The following is an 18,938-nucleotide window of genomic DNA, read 5'->3' on the forward strand; positions in this document are numbered from 1 at the left end:
CCAGGTTCCTATGCAATACTGCTCTTTACAGCATCAGACCTTGCTTCTATCACCAGTCACATTCACAACTAGGTATTGTTTTTGCTTGGGCTCCATCCCTTCATTCTTTCTGGGGTTATTTCTTCACTGATCTCCAGTAGCATATTGGGCACCTACTGACCTGGGTAGTTCCTCTTTCAGTATCCTATCATTTTGCCTTTTTATACTGTTCATGGGGTTCTCAAGGCAAGAATACTGAAGTGGTTTGCCATTCCCTTCTGCAGTGGACCACATTCTGTCAGACCTCTCCACCATGACCCACCCATCTTGGGTGGCCCCACAGGGCATGGCTTAGTTTCACTGAGTTAGGGCTGTGGTCCGTGTGATTAGATTGACTAGTTTTCTGTAATTATGGTTTCAGTGTGTCTGCCCTCTGATGCCCTCTTGCAACACCTACCATCTTAGTTGGGTTTCTCTTACCTTGGACGTGGGGTATCTCTTTACGGCTGCTCCAGCCAAGCGCAGCTGCTGCTCCTTACCTTGGATGAGTGGTATCTCCTCACCGCCGCCCCTCCTGACCTTGAACATGGAGTAGCTCCTCTCAGCTCTCCTGCGCCAGCGCAGCCATCACTCCTTGGACATGGGTCCCATCACACTGGAAACAGTGAGAGCCTAATTTTGGGGGCTCCAAAATCACTGCAGATGGTGACGGCAGCCATGAAATTAATAGATGCTTGCTCCTGGAAGAAAAGTTATGACCAACCTAGACAGCATATTAAAAAGCAGAGACATTGCCGACAAACGCCCATCTAGTCAAAGCTATGGTTTTTCCAGTAGTCACGTATGGATGTGAGAGTTGGACTATAAAGAAAGCTGAGCGCAGAATTGATGCTTTCGAACTGTGGTGTTGGAGATTGAGAGTCCCTTGGACAGCAAGGAGATCCAACCAGTCCATCCTAAAAGAAATCAGTCCTGAATACTCATTGGAAGGACTAATGCTGAAGCTGAAAACTTCAATACTTTGGTCACTTGATGTGAAAAATTGACTCATTTGAAAAGACCCTGATGCTGGGAAAGATTGAAGGCGGGAGAAGCAGATGACAGAGGATGAGATGGTTGGATGGCATCACCGACTCAGTGGACATGAGTTGCAGTAAACTCTGGGAGTTGGTGATGAACAGGGAAGCCTGGCATGCTGCAGTCCTTGGGGTAGCAAAGAGTCAGACACAACTGAGCAACTGAACTGAACTGAACTGAACTGATAGAGACTGAATGTTTGTGTCCCTTCAAAATTCATACATTGAACCTAGTTCCCAGCACCATGGTGTTTGGAAGTGAGGGCTCAGCAGAGCCCTCATAAAGGGGTCTAGCACCTTATAAAAGTAGCCCCTAGAGCTCCCTCCCACCTGCCACCGTGTGAGGACACAGTAAGAAGACAGAACGAGGAAGCAGCCTCTCACCCACTTCCAGATCTGTCAGAAAGGAATTTTTGTTATTGATAAGCAACCCAGCCTATGATATTTTGTTACAGTAGCCCTGATGGATTAAGACACCTGGCCACATCTTTTGGCAGGAATCTTCAAGTATCTTTTACTTCAATTCAATGAACTTCTAAATACACTATATTTCCTTTGTAACCTGCACTTTACACTATAAACAACTGATCTATGTAGCTTAAAAAAAAAAAAAAGCATGAAAGTTATTCCTTCAAAATCTGATTTGATTCTATTACCTTTGGAGCCAAAGATGACCCAGAGAGTTAGGCACTTAGTGTTTGCTTATTCTTCCTCCTGCCTTTTAGAAATTTAAAACAAAAAAACACTTAACTTTGGCAAAATTGGAACAGCAAGGTAGTCACAGTAGTTTGTCATTTTACTACTTATAAATTCATACTTTTCCCCTGCTCTGGACAGTAATGTATTAATATTTTCAGAAGTGGATGAACCCAAGAACTGCTTTGAAACCTCACTTCAATAAAAAAAATTTCAATATTCCTAGTTATCTTTTCTTGTATTTCACTAACTCAAAGAAATATACTGCAAAACTGATCACAGTTAAACTGAGTATCCAAAGACCTAATTTAGTTTTTTGACACTCAACTTGGGGTTTCCCTGGTGGTCCAGTGGTTAAGAACTTGCCTTGCAATGAAGGGTACGCTGTCTTGATTTCTGGTCTGGGAAGATCCCACATGCCAAAGGGCAACCAAGCCCATGTGCCAGCAGAAAGTGAAGTGGAACTAAAAAGCCTCTTGATGAAAGTGAAAGTGGAGAGCGAAAAAGTTGGCTTAAAGCTCAACATTCAGAAAACAAAGATCATGGCATCTGGTCCCATCATTTCATGGGAAATAGATGGGGAAACAGTGGAAACAGTGTCAGACTTTGTTTTTGGGGGCTCCAAAATCACTGCAGATGGTGACTGCAGCCATGAAATTAAAAGATGCTTACTCCTTGGAAGAAAAGTTATGACCAACCTAGATAGCATATTCAAAAGCAGAGACATTACTTTGCCAACAAAGGTCCGTCTAGTCAAGGCTATGGTTTTTCCTGTGGTCACGATGGATGTGAGGGTTGGACTGCGAAGAAAGCTGAGTGCCGAAGAATTGATGCTTTTGAACTGTGGTGTTGGAGAAGACTCTTGAGAGTCCCTAGGACTGCAAGGAGATCCAACCAGTCCATTCTAAAGGAGATCAACCCTGGGATTTCTTTGGAAGGAATGATGCTAAAGCTGAGGCTCCAGTACTTTGGCCACCTCATGCAAAGAGCTGACTCATTGGAAAAGACTCTGATGCTGGGAGGAATTGGGGGCAAGAGGAAAAGGAGACAACAAAGGATGAGATGGCTGGATGGCATCACTGACTCAATCGATGTGAGTCTGAATGAACTCCGGGAGTTGGTGATGGACAGGGGAAGCCTGGCATGCTGCGATTCATGGGGTCCCAAAGAGTTGGACACGACTGAGTGACTGAACTGAACTGAATGTGTTACTATATAGGACATGCTTATAAATCAGTAAGATGAAAGCTAAATACTCAAATAGGGAAATGGGCCAATGAAAAGGAAAAGCAATTCACTAAAAAAATATAAACCACCCTCAAATGTGGAAAAATACATAACCCATTACTAATAAAAAGAAGTAACAAAACCAAAAAGTATCATTTCCCCTCTCTTGATTTAGTAAAAATTCAAAAGCCTCATAGATTGGATAAGAATATGGGAAACTTTCACTGGTAGAAGTTAAACTTTTACAGAAGGCAATTTGGCAGTATCCATGAATACTGAAATGTGCACAGTCTAGCAGTCATGCTTATACAATCTACAACTACACTAGATCAAGTGCATAAGGATATATTACCTCAGGATACAGAAGCAATATTATCATAGTGACCTAGAGCACAAGGACTGTCAGACTGCCTGGGTTTAAATCCCACATCCTAGCTTGGTGATACTGGCAAATTTCTTAATTCTACAGCCTTAGGGTCATATACATTACAGAAAGATCATGTAGGTACTCATTAATAATAAAAACAATTATACGTGAATCAGTATGTGAAGTAGGAGTCAAACTTATTTTTTAAATAATAGATAACAGACCAGGATAAAGATGGATCCCAACTTAATAGGCATTTATAAGAGAATACAGTAGATTTTCCATATTTACTTGCTAAAATTTGCTAGGGGAAAAAAAATGAGAAGCATTTTTGCAAACATTTACCTTACTCTCATGCTGCCTCAGTTATTAGGTGACATATTCCAAAGAGCAAATGAATTGTATGTTAATACCTATAACATTGAGTCCTTACCTTAGATATTACTGGTGTATAGAAGGCATAAAATTGAACTGGAAGAGAATTTCCTAGTTTGAAGCCTAGTCTCAGTTGGTTATGATTTTAAAATTGTACAAAATTATATTTTCCTTTATGTATAAAAAATTACACATTTCAGATAAAGCTAAAGTTCCTTTTCACCACCCTCCACTCTAGTAGTCAATGTCATCAATTTAGTGCATACCCGAAGCAAACCTTTTTCTCTAAGTTTACATACTTAAAAATGTAACCATCAAAAAATGCAGTTTTGAAACATTGTTATTATTTGGCAACATACATGTCTTGACATTGTAGCTCTATTTCTTTTCTAAGAGAATTCTTTTTTTTGGCTATGAAAGTTGAGTTTTTGCTTTTTCTCCTCCCTCTCTGGGAAACTTGTGTAACTAATCAGAGCCTTTGTGCTACTGAAGGACCTCCCCTCAAGCTTATAATGTTCTTCACAGATGCTTATGGCAAATGCCATATACGTTTTGTGTTTTTTTTTTCCCAGCCATGCTGTGCAGCATGTGGGATGTTAGTTACCCTACAAGGGAATGAACCCACGTTCCCTGCATTGGAAGTGCAGTTTTAACTACTGGATTGCCAGGAAAGTCCTCCAAATGTATTTCTGAGAGGATTAATGAAAAGAGAGTTATGAGAATCCAGGAATTACATTTTTTCCTTTATAATGAATACACAACATATTTAAATTTTCAAGCATACTTTCATCACTTTATACACTTTTCTATAACCTTACTCATACTGCCAGAAGATAACTTCTAAAGCAGCCATAAGGTAACTGTAAAAAATACTAACTCATTTCTTTTGAGAGAGTAGATTCATTCATTGTTTTATAAAATATAATGTAATATGCTTTGTCCTAATTCCCATATTTTCAACAATTTAAAAGCTGGAAAATTTTAGATCATTTCATTAACTGGATAGTTATTTTTTCTGCTCAGATGGAGATTGGCACATGAGCATGGAATAGGCCACCAGTATGAATATGAGAAAATCTTTTGTCATCAGTGACTACAAGAGTAATATGTAGTTACACATTTTTAGTTGTATGTGTCTGAACTCATTTGCTTTCTGCATGTCCATGTATAATGAACAAGGGTCAAATGCAAGTATTTGTTGTTCAGTCGCTCAGTCATGTCTGACTCTGCAACTCCATGAATGCAAGTATTATCATTACTAAAGATAGTTAGAAGTTTTGCATAATAATGAATATCAATAAACCTACTAGTCACATTTTTTGTGCCCTAAAGAAATATATATATATATTTAAAATAAAAATAAAATATGTAGTCCAAGAACATCTCAGTGATTTTTACATTGATATGTGTTCAGAAATAAACATGATGCTAGACTGTGCAACGTCACTTTCACTTTCATGCCTTGGAGAAGGAAATGGCAACCCACTCCAATGTTCTTGCCTGGGGAATCCCTGGGACGGGGGAGCCTGGTGGGCTGCTGTCTATGGGGTCACACAGTCGGACACGACTGAAGCGACTTAGCAGCAGCGGCAGCAGTGGTAAAAGAACCTGCCTGCCAATGCAGGAGACACGGGTTTGATCCCTGGGTTGGGAAGATTCCCTGGAAGAGGGCAAGGCAACTACTCCAATATACTGCCTGGAGAATCGCATGGATAGAGGAGCTTAACAAGCTACTGTCCATAGGGTCGCAAAGAGTCGGTCACGACTGAAGCAACTTAGCACACAGAAATAAAACATTTCTTTGGAAAAAATTAAATAGATTGATTACAGAAATAAAGACAATTTAAAAACTGAGTCCATGCAATCTAATTTTAATAGGAACAGTCACCTTGGAGCAATTAAAAAGCATCTGACTAAAACAAAAGGTTCAATGATAATACTTCTAAGATAAACATTTCATTAAAAAAATTTTGGGGGGTGCCACATGGCATGCAGGATCGAATGCGTGCCCCTTACAGTTGAAGTACAGAGTCCTAACCACTGAATCACCAGGAAATTCCCATACACTGATTGATAAGATTTATTGATTACTGATTTACTCACTGTCATGGCACACAGTGTGTGGGATCTTAGTCCTCCAACTAGGGATTGAACTCAGGCCCTGGGCAGTGAGAACACCGAGTCCTAATCACTGAATGCCAGGGAATTCCCTTAAGAAGAACATTTCAAAAATGATTAATATATTTGCTGTAAACTGGTAATTAAAAACTCCTAAATTAAGAAAGCTTAGGCTGCTTGGTCAAAAAACATTATACTGGCTTAAGGTGAATTACTTAACATTTTATTAGAAAAATACATTGTTTTTACAATATATTACTTTTAAAAAGTTTATATTTCTATTATCAAAAATGAATTAATGTTGAAAGAAATTATATGTACACGAGTGTGTATGTGTCCACATTCACTCGGCACACAAAACATTTAAAATACCACTCAAGGGACTTTGACAGCGGTCCAGTGGTTAAGACTCTGTGCTTCCACTGAAGGGAAAAAATAAAAACAAAACACTCCAACTTTAATTCATTAGATCTGTACCAAATCTTATTTGTAGCTTTGGGACATCAGGAAGCTCAGTTACCTGTGTATCTCTCTCAAAGTATTCCTAAATTCTTTTCTTTTACTTAGCTTAAATATTAGCTCTGGATAATTAAAATCTGTATCAATGTAAATGTAATAACTTCAAATGTAAATCAGATTTTAAAAAAGTAGCTGTAACAGACTCCAAAACCAAATATAAATCAGTTTTGATAGCTGAATGTCTTGGGTTACCAGTCCATCTTTTATTCATCATATAAGTGAACAACCACAACAATCAAGACAACTACAGCAAAATAATCATAGTTCACATTTAGAAACTATTACCTTGTCATTAAATGGCCAGGTTTATTATCTGAAATATCAAAATGTCTTATTATTTTCTTTTTTTAAAGTTTATACTTTAAAACCAGTCAGAAAAACTTTACTTCAAATACTACCAATAACATAAACAATTTAATATATTTAGTACAACCTGATTTTAAGGCTTTTCTTTAATGTTCAACCATATAATCTTTTAGGATCAAGATAGTTATGTTATATATTCAAAGGAAAAATTTCCCAAACTTGTCTTTGTAAATTAATAAAGAACTTGTTAACTGAAGAACTTAAAACAGAGTCGACAATGATTAAAATTAAAATCTTTTTATTCATTGATATGGTAAATACTGTCTCCTACTAAAAAACAATGACATTAGTCTTTCAATCTGTCAAGCTTAGCTAAACAGAAAATCATATGTCTTCTTTCTGTATCGTATGTTGACATGATACAGGATGCAGGATGTAAAAATTAATTTAACAGACATATTAAGTAATTGTATAGATATGTAGAATCTTAGATAAATGGTCAAAATTATAAGTGAACGTTAAATGTGGGCACATTTCTATGTACACTGATGGGTTTAACAGAAAATACGTTTGCAGTGATTTCTGGTAACCAGCTTGCTTTCTGTGAATCTTTAAATTCCCAGTTCCAAATCTTCCAGCTCTTGAAGAAGGGCTTTCTCTTTCTGAATTTTCTCCAACTAGAAAAGTTTAAAACAATAGTTAATAACAGGAAATGAAATAATTATTAGATCAACAGCCACATAGCAAAAGAGAAAAAATTTAGAGAAAGAATATACCTGAGACTTTACCAGATTTTTTGGTAACCACAGATTTAAAAAACACAGATTAGAAACAAGGTCTAATTTGTTGTCTGATATGAATCAAGTACTTGGGGGCAATCTCAAAAATGACAGAATGATCTCTGTTCATTTCCAAGGCAAACCATTCAGTATTACAGTAACGCAAGTCTATGCTCCAACCATTAATGCCAAAGAAGCTGGAACGGTTTCTATGATGACCTATAAGACGTTCTAGAACTAACACCAAAAAATACATCGCTTTCATCATGGGGGACTGGAATGCAAAAGTAGGAAGTCAAGAAACACCTGGAGTAACAGGCAACTTTGGCGTTGGAGTACAAAATGAAGCAGGGCAAAGGCTAATAGAGTTTTGCCAAGAGAATGCTCTGGTCATAGCAAACACCCTCTTCCAACAACACAAGAGAAGACTCTACACATGGATATCACCAGATGGTCAATACCGAAATCAGACTGACTCTGTTCTTTGCAGCTGAAGATGGAAAAGCTATCTACAGTCAGCAAAAAGAAGAGTGGGAGCTGACAGCAGCTCAGATCATGAACTCCTTATTACCAAATTCAGACTTAAACTGAAGAAAAGTAGGGAAAACCACTAGACCATTTGGATATGACCTAAATCAAATCCTTTACGATTATACAGTGGAAGTGACAGATTCAAGGGATTAGATCTGATAGAGTGCCTGAAGAACTATGGACAGAGATTTGTGACATTGTATAGGAGGTGGTGATCAAGGCCATCCCCAAGGAAAAGAAATGTAAACAGGCAAAATGGTTGTCTAAGGAGGCCTTGTTTACAAATAGCTGAAAAAGAAGAGAAGCTAAAGGCAAAGGAGAAAAGGAAAGATACATCCATCTTAATGCAGAATTCCAAAGAATAGCAAGGAGACATAAGAAAGTTCTCCTCAGTGCTCAATGAAAAGAAATAGAGGAAAACAACAGAATGGGAAAGACTAGAGATCTCTTCAAGAAAATTAGAGATACCAAGGAAACTTTTCATGCAAAGATGGGCACAATAAAGGACAGAAACGGTATGGACCTAAAAGCAGAAGATATTAAGAAGAGGTGGCAAGAATACACAGCAGAACTATACAAAAAAGATCTTCATGACCCAGATAATCATGATGGTGTGATCACTCACCTAGAGGCAGACATCCTAGAATGTGAAGTCAAGTGGGCCTTAGGAGGCATCACATGAAAAAAGCTTGTGGAGGTGACGGAATTCCAGCTGAGCTATTTCAAATCCAAAAAGATGATGCTGTGAACATACTACACTTAATATGCCAGCAAATTTGGAAAACTCAGCAGTGGCCACAGGACTGGAAAAGGTCAGTTTTCACTCCAATCACAAAGAAGGGCAACACCAAAGAATGCTCAAACTACCACACAACTGCACTCATCTCACATGCTAGTAAATTAATGCTCAAAATTCTCCAAGCCAGGCTTCAACAGTACGTGAACCGTGAACTTCCAGATGTTCAGGCTGGATTTAGAAAAGGCCAAGGAACCAGAGATCAAACTTCCAGCATCCACTGGATCATAGAAAAAGCAGGAGAATTCCAGAAATAAATCTACTGCTGCTTCATTGACTATGCTAAAGCTTTTGACTGTATGGATCACAACAAACTGTGGAAAATTCTGAAAGAGATGGGAATACCAGACCACCTGACCTGCCTCCTGAGAAAGCTGTATGTAGGTCAAGAAGCAACAGTTAGAACCCAACATGGAACAACAGACTGGTTCCAAATTTGGAAAGGAATACATTAAGGCTGTATATTGTAACCCTGCTTATTTAACTTCTATGCAGAGTACATCATGCAAAATGCCAGACTGGATGAAGCACAAGCTGGAATCAGGAGTGCCAGGAGAAATATCAGCAACCTCAGATATGCAGATGACACCACCCTTATGGCAGAAAGTGAAGAGAAGCTAAAGAGCCTCTTGATGAAAGTGAAAGAAGAGCGTGAAAAAGCTGGCTTAAAACTCAACATTCAAAAGACAAAGATCATGGCATCCAGTCCCATCACTTCATGGCAAATAGAGAGGGAAATAATGGAAACAGTGAGAGACTTTATTTTTGGGGGCTCTAAAATCACTGCAGATGGTAAGTGCAGCCATGAAATTAAAAGATGCTTGCTCCATGGAAGAAAAGCTATGACCAACTTAGCATATTAAAAAGCAGAGACATTGCCAACAAAGGTCCTTGTCAAAGCTATGGTTTTTCCAGTAGTCATGTATGGATGTGAGAGTTGAACTGTCAAGAAAGCTGAGTGCCACAGAATTGATGCTTTCTAACTGTGGTGTTGAAGAAGACTCTTGAGAGTCCCTTGGACTGCAAGGAGATCAAACCAGCCAATCCTAAATGAAATCAGTCCTGAATACTGACTGGAAGGACATGCTGAACTTGAAGCTCCAATACTTTGGCCATCTGATGTGAAGAACTGACTCATTTGAAAGACCCTGATGCTGGGAAAGACTGAAGGCAGGAGAAGAGGACAAGAGAAGATGAGATGGTTGGATAGCATCAGTGACTCAATGGACATGAGTTTGAGCAAGCTCTAGGAGTTGGTGATGGACAGGGAAGCCTGGTGTGCTGCAGTCCATGGGGTCATAAAGAGTTGGACACGACTGAGCGACCGAATTGATGAATCAAGGAGACAAAAAACAGAGCTGTCTTACTGCATTCTCTAAGTCTAATAAATCTTCCATTCTACATTTGTGCTTCGAAGTGTGGAGGACAGGAGGAAGGAAAAGGGGAAACAGGACAGTGCGACCTGAGATACAGAAAAGAAGAGAATCTTCTATTTGTCTAACATAAGAAGCCAGCAGCTACAGCATCAGTATGTGTCACAGGAAACAGGGAATCCCTCATTCACCATGATCCACATTTTCCCCATCCTTGTGTATTTCCAAATAAGTTTTAAAATCTATATACTCTTTAATTGGATTAAATAGTTGCTTGTAATAAAAAGGGGAAGGGTGGTAGTAACTATGAGCCCGAATGAAAAATGCAGAAAAGACCTGATTTTTCTCTAGCTGTTTTCCAGCTGCTGCTTGTTCTTTCAGCTGTTCAATTGCTTTCAGTTTCTGTAAACACCAAACAGGAGGCAAAAGGAAGAAAGAAAAAGCAATTTCAGAATGCGCAATCTACTTTCAAAATTAAACATAAAATTGTATACATTAAGAACATGAAATTTGGTATTTTTCAAAATTTTAATATTACTATACATGTACATCTATATATATATATATACATTATGTAAATATATGTCTAATTTCACCATTTATTTCAGTACCTCATGATACCTGGACCATGTCTTTAGCTTTAAGAGAAACTTCGTAACGTAGCCTGGGAAGTGCTCTAGAAACCTGATTTTACCTCCTAGGCCACCATCACACAATGATTGCATTTGACAAGTCAATAAACTTCCTTTTGTTCCTCTTTCTTCATCTTTAAAAATGAGATGAATATCTGTCCTACCTGTCTCACAAGGGTATAATGATGTAGTGAGTATAAACATGTTCAAATGTACATTATTTCTTATTACTCTAAAAATCAACAATAAAGGACTAATATCCCTTAGACATCTGTGAATAAAACTAAAATCAGTGCCATTCCTAAGTTACGGTATTTCATGGTGAGAAAGCAACAACAAGGATTGCTACAAACCTCTCAGATGCCTGTCTTTAGGCATCTAAACACTATTTCCTTTATATAATTCTCATGTGTTCTTTCAATAAACACATGCGCTTTTCACTGAAGCCTCCCACCTTCTTTAGGTTCTTGATTTTTTTGTCTGTCTCAGGGTCCCCAGAAGTTGACTGAGAAATAGTATTTCGTGGTGTGCTTTGTGGGGTAGGAACAGGTGCCATATCTGGACTCTTGTCAATTCTTGCTTCCTGCAGGAAATATTTTCAAGAATTAAGTTTTCAAAAATGAAATCATTGAAGTATTTCAACAAACATAGCCTTTCATAAAACAAAATATGATTTTATCTTTTATGCACTCTATATAAAGAAAGCAAATGAATTGCTGGCCTCAAGTATGTTATACCATCCCATAATAGTTATAATGAAGCTTAAAAAAATATTTCAGTACAATGAGATATCCAAAAGGCAAGATCTGTAATTTAAAGTAACATAATAATAAAATAAAAAACAATAGCATATTGGGGAATTCCCTGGTGGCCTAGTGGTTTTAGGACCCTGTGCTTCTACTGCAGAGCACACAGGTTCAACCCCTGGTCCAGTAACTCAAGACACGTGATGCAGCGAAAAAAAAAAACAAGGATTTTAGTAATATTAGCAAAATGTAATAAAAATATTGTTAGTAATGTAAAATATAATTAGTAATATAATAACAAAGGGAAAGAGATGAAATGACCTAGAAATGAAATAAACAAGGAGATTATTGTTTCAGCCAATAAACATTCTAGATTTTTGGTTATTTTGGGATGTGCCATTATATGGATGATTTGGAAATGCGAGAGGGCTTATCTAACTAAGGTGTGTGAAGTTTCACTCTTGGGATATCCTCCAAAACTATGAGTATGTAAACTCAAGTACATATAACAGATGATGCTATAGGGTAAGTCCCATAGAGATTTATTTACAATCAGATCAATTCAGCTCGGCAACACTGTGCCATGGAAAACTTTTTAAGTAGGGCTTCTACTTCTTCCTTACAGAGTTCCCAATTGAATACACAGACTCTGCAAGACTCTAGAACCTCTTAGAGTTCTGGGTAGAATACTCCAAACTCCCAAAGCATCCCAGGGGAACATGGGACAGGGTATCACTTCTAGATCTCCAAACCTAAAAACGTCTGCCGGAGAATTTTTAGACACTGCAGAATTGGAGCATTTTTTTTTTCTTTTTTAGAGTCATGTTGGTTCTAATTCGTACACTACAATCCACAAATGTTAATTCCTAACCTTTTATATGAAAACATTACTGAGCATTTAAGAGTATTCAGAAAGAAATTATTTAGTTTTGACTCTTAAGGAGCTTGTAAATTCTAATAATATGGTGTAGTTTGGTATTTTTCATAATAAAAAATTAAAGGAGAAGAGTAGATAAAAGGAAAACAGACATACTTTGCCTACCAAAATTCACTTTTGAAATCTGATTTAAAAAAAAAGGAGACTTAAAAAAATTATTTATTTTTATTTATTTTTGGGCCATACTGGGTCAAATAGTACTGAGTCAAATCATACTGGGTCTGATCTTCACTGCAGCACGCAGAATCCTTTAGCTGTGGCATGTGGGATCTAGTCCCCTGACCAGCAATTGAACTCGGGTCCTTTGCACTGGAAATGCAGAGTCTTAGCCACTGGATCACCAGGGAAGTCCCCCACTTTTTTCAATTTAGTTGTTTGTGGGAATATCCTGGCAGTCCACTTTCACAGCTGAGGGCCTGGGTTCCATCTCTGGTGGGAGACCTAAGAGCCTGTAAGCTGGGTGGCATGTCCAAAAAAATAAAATGTAGTTGTTTGTAATCAGCTGAGAATACTAATTTTCTAGGAAGATTAATATCATATAAAAAACTATTAAAGTTAAGTGAAATATGACACAATTTCTCCATATTTTAAAAAACAAAGAGTAAGTCAAGGTGTCTATGTTACTCTATTTAAATTCTGGTCATTCTCTGGAAAGGCTATGCATATGATAAAATTAAACTCTTTGTTTCAATTATTTTTGATAAAGATGATAAGTTCATAGAATCACCATAAATTTATAAAAGTACTTGGTTAGATTATATACATCTGACTCCTTCTCTTTGGTTCCTTAATTCAGTCAGGCATACAAAAGAAGGTCTGGTTAAGGTGAGGTCCTATCATAGACTGTTTACCTTCATTCTACCGCACAATCATAACTTTTACTAACTTCAACCAGTTGTCTCAAAAAAAAAAATAATTCTTTGCATACTGATAGAATTATCTTGAAAGTAGAAAACATTTTGCTCTGACGGAGAAAACATGCAAAGAGCAACTCCATAATGATGGGTTAGTAGTATCATCTTTAGTAAATAACATGTGTCGGTGATTATATGGCTGTATGAAGTGGGTGTGGGAGAGTGTTTCTGTAATTATTACGTTTTATAGTAAAAGCACTCATTGTTTTTTCAAAAGAGCCACAGGGATATCATTAAGAAAGTCACTATTTTAATACTAGTTTTTCTAAATTAGAAAACTGAGTCTACAACCCTCTTCCCAAACTTTTATGTATTCAAGTATCAGAAAAACACACAAAATAAACAACTAATATTTTATTACAAAGGGAATTTACTTAGCTCAGTACCAGCAATGGTCATATTAAAAATATCTTTTGATAAAGAGGAAGAAATATCACTTATAAGAATAGGATTCTGTGTTGAAAAGATTTCTGAAGACCCTTAAATCTCAATTAGAAGGAATCTTATACAGTCATTGTAAAAAACAGGATGGCAGTTCCTCAAGAAATCAAACAGAGCTACCATATGATCCAGCAATCTCTCTTCTGGGTATACATCCAAAGGAAACAAAATCATTATCCCAAAGAGGTATCTGTACTCCCAGGTTTGTCACAATATTATTTATAATAGCCAGGGTATGGAAACAAGCTAAGTGTCTGTCAACAAAAGAATGAATATAGAAAATGTAATAATTAAACATATATAGAGTAGAATAGTATCCAGCCATAAAAAAATAAATAAATAAAAAGGAAATCCTACCATTTGTAACAACATCTATGAACCTGTAGGTCATTATGCTAAGTGCAAAAAGCCAGAAAGAGAAAGACAAACAGATAAATACTGCATGACGTCACTTATAAGTGGAATCTAAAAAGAGAGAAGTCAAAATCACATAAATGGAGAGTAGAAATGGTGGCTGTCAGAAGCTAGAGGGGATGGGGGATGGGAGAAATGGGAAGGGGCTGGTAAAAGGGTACAAACTTTCAGTTATAGGATGAATAAGGTTTGAAGATATCATGTATAATATGGTGACTGTAGTTGATAATATTGTATTATACTGAACACAGTGATTGAAATTAGGTAAGAAAGCAGAATTTAAATGTTCCATCCCACAGAAGTAAATACGTAAGGTGATATATGTGTTAATTAACTTGATTGCAGGAATCCTATTACAATGCATACCTATATCATATCATCATGTTGGACATTTTAAGATTTTTATTTGTCAATTACACCTATAATCATTAGCTGGAAAACCAACAACAACAAAAAAGGAATCTTAGCTACTAGTCTGTAACATTCGGGACCAGCAGAGGTCCCTACCCACTCAGATGAGAGGCTAAGTCCTGCTTTCACACAAGTCTAATACGTGGACTAGATTATTTTACTTGGAATCACCAAAGCCTGGGTTATTTACATGTATTTCTGGAGATAAAACTATATCAACTACAAAAGAACACACCAATATTTTAAGCCCAGATTTTAGCAGAATATGGTTACACAATGAAATTCTACTGGAGAAGGAAATGACAACCACTCCAGTATTTTTGCCTGGAGAATCCCAAGGACAGAAGAGCCTAGGAGGATACAGTCCCTGAGGTCACAAAGAGTTGGACACGACTGAGTGACTGAAGATGAAAGAAATTCTGTACCTTAAAATAGTAACTGCCTACCAAAACGCCCAAATAACCTAGAACTGTCAAAATCTAAGCATTAATAGGCAAGACCAAACTGTCTGAACCTCAAAAATGTGATTACCACAACTTTACTAACCACATATTTCTAGCCCAGCTGGTCTCACTACTAACATAAGCCACAAGCCATCACTATTTACTTGTCAATTGTTGTTTTTCAACTACGAAGTATATAAAAAAATTATTTTAGAACAATTCTGTTTGGATACTTCTGGTATTTAGATTTCTAGTTGAACAATTTCCTGTAGCAATCTACTGAGTGACAAAATGGCTTCATAATCATGTAATTTCTGGTGTGTCCTAAATACATGGTTTAAGAAAGCAAACTATACCACTTCACCCAGGCTCCTCCAAACAGTCTGTTGAAAGTAACACACTACATAATCCCACTAGGGTTTCAGGTCTTAAGGTCAGTCCCAGTTCCCTCAGTCCCACGTTACACATACAGGACTACTGAGAAATTCATAGGTAAACACAAAAGAGACATTTTGGCTACTTATGTCTAACTCCAATTACATTTTATAATCTACCAATCAAGTTTTTAGGACTACAATTCTTTAAACTTTAAGGCATAGAGCTAATTTAACTGGTTTGGTCTGTTTGGGTTTGAAAAGATAAGTGTCCCAAGTACCTGCTTTGCAGCTTTCTTAGCCTCATGCTTCCTTTGATTTTTAAGGGCTGTTTTTGATAATGGCTTATCATTTCCTGGTTGTGGTTTCATATTCTGAGGTGGTTCTTCTTCATGCTATGGAAAATACAAATAAATGATTTTGAAATGGAGTCCATGTTTTTAAAAACATATATAACAAATTATACAATTTTGCTAGTACACGACAAATTTATTTTATCAAATTTATCTTAAGTTCGCTGACAAAGAATATTTCAAAACTCTTGTGGCAGGTTTACTTCGATGGTCAGGATGGATTTAATAAGGATCTTCCTATTAGTTTATATACGATATCTTTCTATTATATAAGAGCCAGCAAAATTCACTTTATTTTTGTTTAAACAATGGCATTTTTCTTAGTACTATCACTGACACATGATTTTTATAAAATTAGATACTAACAACCGCTTCTTCTGTGGTCCTTTTGGATCTGACTACTGACAAAAGAAATCCAGTTGCCTCAATTATTTTCTTTGCACAAATAGTCAATTCATAGATCTTTACTTGCAAAATCAGAGATTAGAAGATAAATGGAAAAAAAACTGACAGTAAGAAAACAAATCGAATAGGAAGGGGTAAATAAATTACATAATTATAAATCCAGCTAACATAATGAAGAAGTCTTTAAAAAACTAAGCAACTTGTCAGACTATACAATGAAAACAAGCAATCATTTTCATCATCAGGTATTTCTATAATTATTAACTACATTCAATAAGAGGGTGAATTACACGTAGGATCAAGAAGGATTTAATGTAAAACATGATGACTATACTTGATAACACTGTATTGCATAACTGTACAGCTCAAATCCCTTGCGAGCAGAATTCAAATGTTCTCAAAAATAAATAAATAAGGTGATGGATGTGTTAATCCCCAGGTGAGAGGAAACCTTTTCAATGTATACCAAATCACCATGATGTACCCTCTAAATATCTTACAATTTTATAGGTAAATTATGTTCCAATGAAGCTGGGAAACAGTAACACCAGAGTAATTTCAGGCAACATGTAGTATAAATAATAGTACTCAACTTCTTATCAGATTCATCTACTTATTGATTTCTCTCAACTTTGCTATAATCTGAATGTTAACTGTCTCTTAAACTATCCATATTCAGCACATCAAAAGGACCAGATCTCCATGAAGTGTTTTGAGTACTAGGTCTCAGAGCTGTATTGTACTTCAGTCCAGTTCAGTCGCTCAGTTGCGTCCGACTCTTTGTGACCCCATGAATCGCACCACACCAGGTCTCCCTGTCCATCACCATCTCCTAGAGTTCACTCAAACTCATGTCCATCAAGTCAGTGATGCCATCCAGCCATCTCATCCTCGGTCATCCCCTTCGTCTCCTGCCCTCAATCCTTCCCAGCATCAGTCTTTTCCAATGAATCAACTCTTCGCATCAGGTGGCCAAAGTACTGGAGTTTCAGCTTTAGCATCAGTCCTTCCAAAGAACACCCAGGGCTGATCTTCAGAATGGACTGGTTGGATCTCCTTGCAGTCCAAGGGACTCTCAAGAGTCTTCTCCAACACCACAGTTCAAAAGCATCAATTCTTTGGTGCTCAGCTTTCTTCACAGTCCAACTCTCACATCCATACATGACCACAGGAAAATCCGCAGCCTTGACTAAACGTACCTTTGTTGGCAAAGTAATGTCTCTGCTTTTGAATATGCTACCTAGGTTGGTCATAACTTTCCTTCCAAGGAGTAAGCGTCTTTTAATTTCATGGCTGCAGTCACCATCTGCAGTGATTTTGGAGCCCCCCCCAAATAAAGTCTGACACTGTTTCCACTGTTTCCCCATCTATTTGCCATGAAGTGATGGGACCAGATGCCATGATCTTTGTTTTCTGAATGTTGAGCTTTAAGCCAGCTTTTTCACTCTCCTCTTTCACTTTCATCAAGAGGCTTTCTAGTTCCTCTTCACTTTCTGCCATAAGGGTGGTGTCATCTGCGTTGTACTTAACAAGTGCCATAATCAAATGGGCAGGGATCAAACATTTAAGATACAGAGTAACAGCAAAAAATCATAAGGTGCACTAACCTTAGCAGCTGCACTAACTATAGAAAGCATCAAGGTTCTATGTGTGAACATACCCTACTTGAAGCAACTGAATATATGAGAATCCATATTTGTACAAGAAACAAATTTGCACAGCAAGCCTTTTACTTTTTTTATATCCACTGCTCATAATGATAGTTAAAAATATACTAATATTTACTGAACATTTGTGTTATACATCAAAATTACTGAACATTTGTGTTATACATCAAAATTTTTTCAATTGTGAGCTCTTCTATATAGTATTTTGCTTTAGTTGAAAAGTTTCCACTCATGAGAACTTCAAAAACAGACAAAGCAATTAAGAAAGATGCAATAAGAAAGGATGCAGTCTCTTCCACTCTATAAGCATCATGTAGCCATTGACAGACTTTCATTTTAGATGAAAAAAATCCACACAGTTATTACGGATCACAAGCTTTTCTGGCTTTAGTATGTGTCTACTCAACTTTGCTATAATCTGAATGCTGCCTTTAAACTATCCATACTCAGCAATTTCATTCTTACTAATAAAACTTGTTTCTTCAGTAACATTAACTCTAACATCGTTTTGATGAACACATTGTATAAAATTGAAACTTTAGATGAATGGATAAGAAAGCTGTGGTACATATACACAATGGAGTATTACTCAGCCATTAAAAAGAATACATTTGAATCAGTTCTAATGAGGTGGATGAAACTGGAGCCTATTATAGAGAGTGAAGTAAGCCAGAAAGAAAAACACCAATACAGTATACTAACACATATATATGGAATTTAGAAAGATGGTAATGATAACCCTCTATGCAAGACAGCAAGAGACACAGATGTATAGAACGGACTTTTAGACTCTGTGGGAGAGGGAGAGGGTGAAATGATTTGGGAGAAAGGCATTGAAACATGCATACTATCAGGTAAGAAACGAATTGCCAGTCTATGTTCGATACAGGATACAGGATGCTTGGGGCTGGTGTACAGGGATGATCCAGATATGATATGGGGTGGGAGGTGGGAGGGGGGGTTCAGGATTGGGAACTCATGTACACCCATGGCTGATTCATGCCAATGTATGGCAAAACCAATACAGTATTGTAAAGCAAAATAAAGTAAAAATAAAAA

At 37.1% G+C, this 18,938-nt stretch overlaps 1 protein-coding gene across 3 annotated transcripts in view; it reads right to left on the reverse strand.

The window, feature by feature from the left end:
* Positions 1-5,575: 5,575 nt before the first annotated feature.
* The window catches only part of EIF2A (eukaryotic translation initiation factor 2A), a 40,550-nt gene continuing 27,187 nt past the window's right edge, over positions 5,576-18,938 (reverse strand). The window contains exons 11-14 of one of the 3 annotated variants that reach the window (XM_027959332.3): positions 15,736-15,849; positions 11,229-11,357; positions 10,479-10,544; positions 5,576-7,340 (exon numbers count right to left, since the gene is read on the reverse strand). In XM_027959332.3, the coding sequence (XP_027815133.1) occupies positions 7,275-7,340; positions 10,479-10,544; positions 11,229-11,357; positions 15,736-15,849 (375 nt within the window). In that variant the 3' untranslated portion in view covers positions 5,576-7,274. Of the gene's footprint in view, positions 10,545-11,127; positions 11,358-15,735; positions 15,850-18,938 lie in introns of all 3 variants that reach the window. The other 2 variants (XM_060394851.1, XM_042235702.2) reach the window with 2 other exon arrangements.

Source organism: Ovis aries, chromosome 1, assembly GCF_016772045.2.
Source record: "Ovis aries strain OAR_USU_Benz2616 breed Rambouillet chromosome 1, ARS-UI_Ramb_v3.0, whole genome shotgun sequence".
Lineage (NCBI taxonomy): Eukaryota > Metazoa > Chordata > Mammalia > Artiodactyla > Bovidae > Ovis > Ovis aries.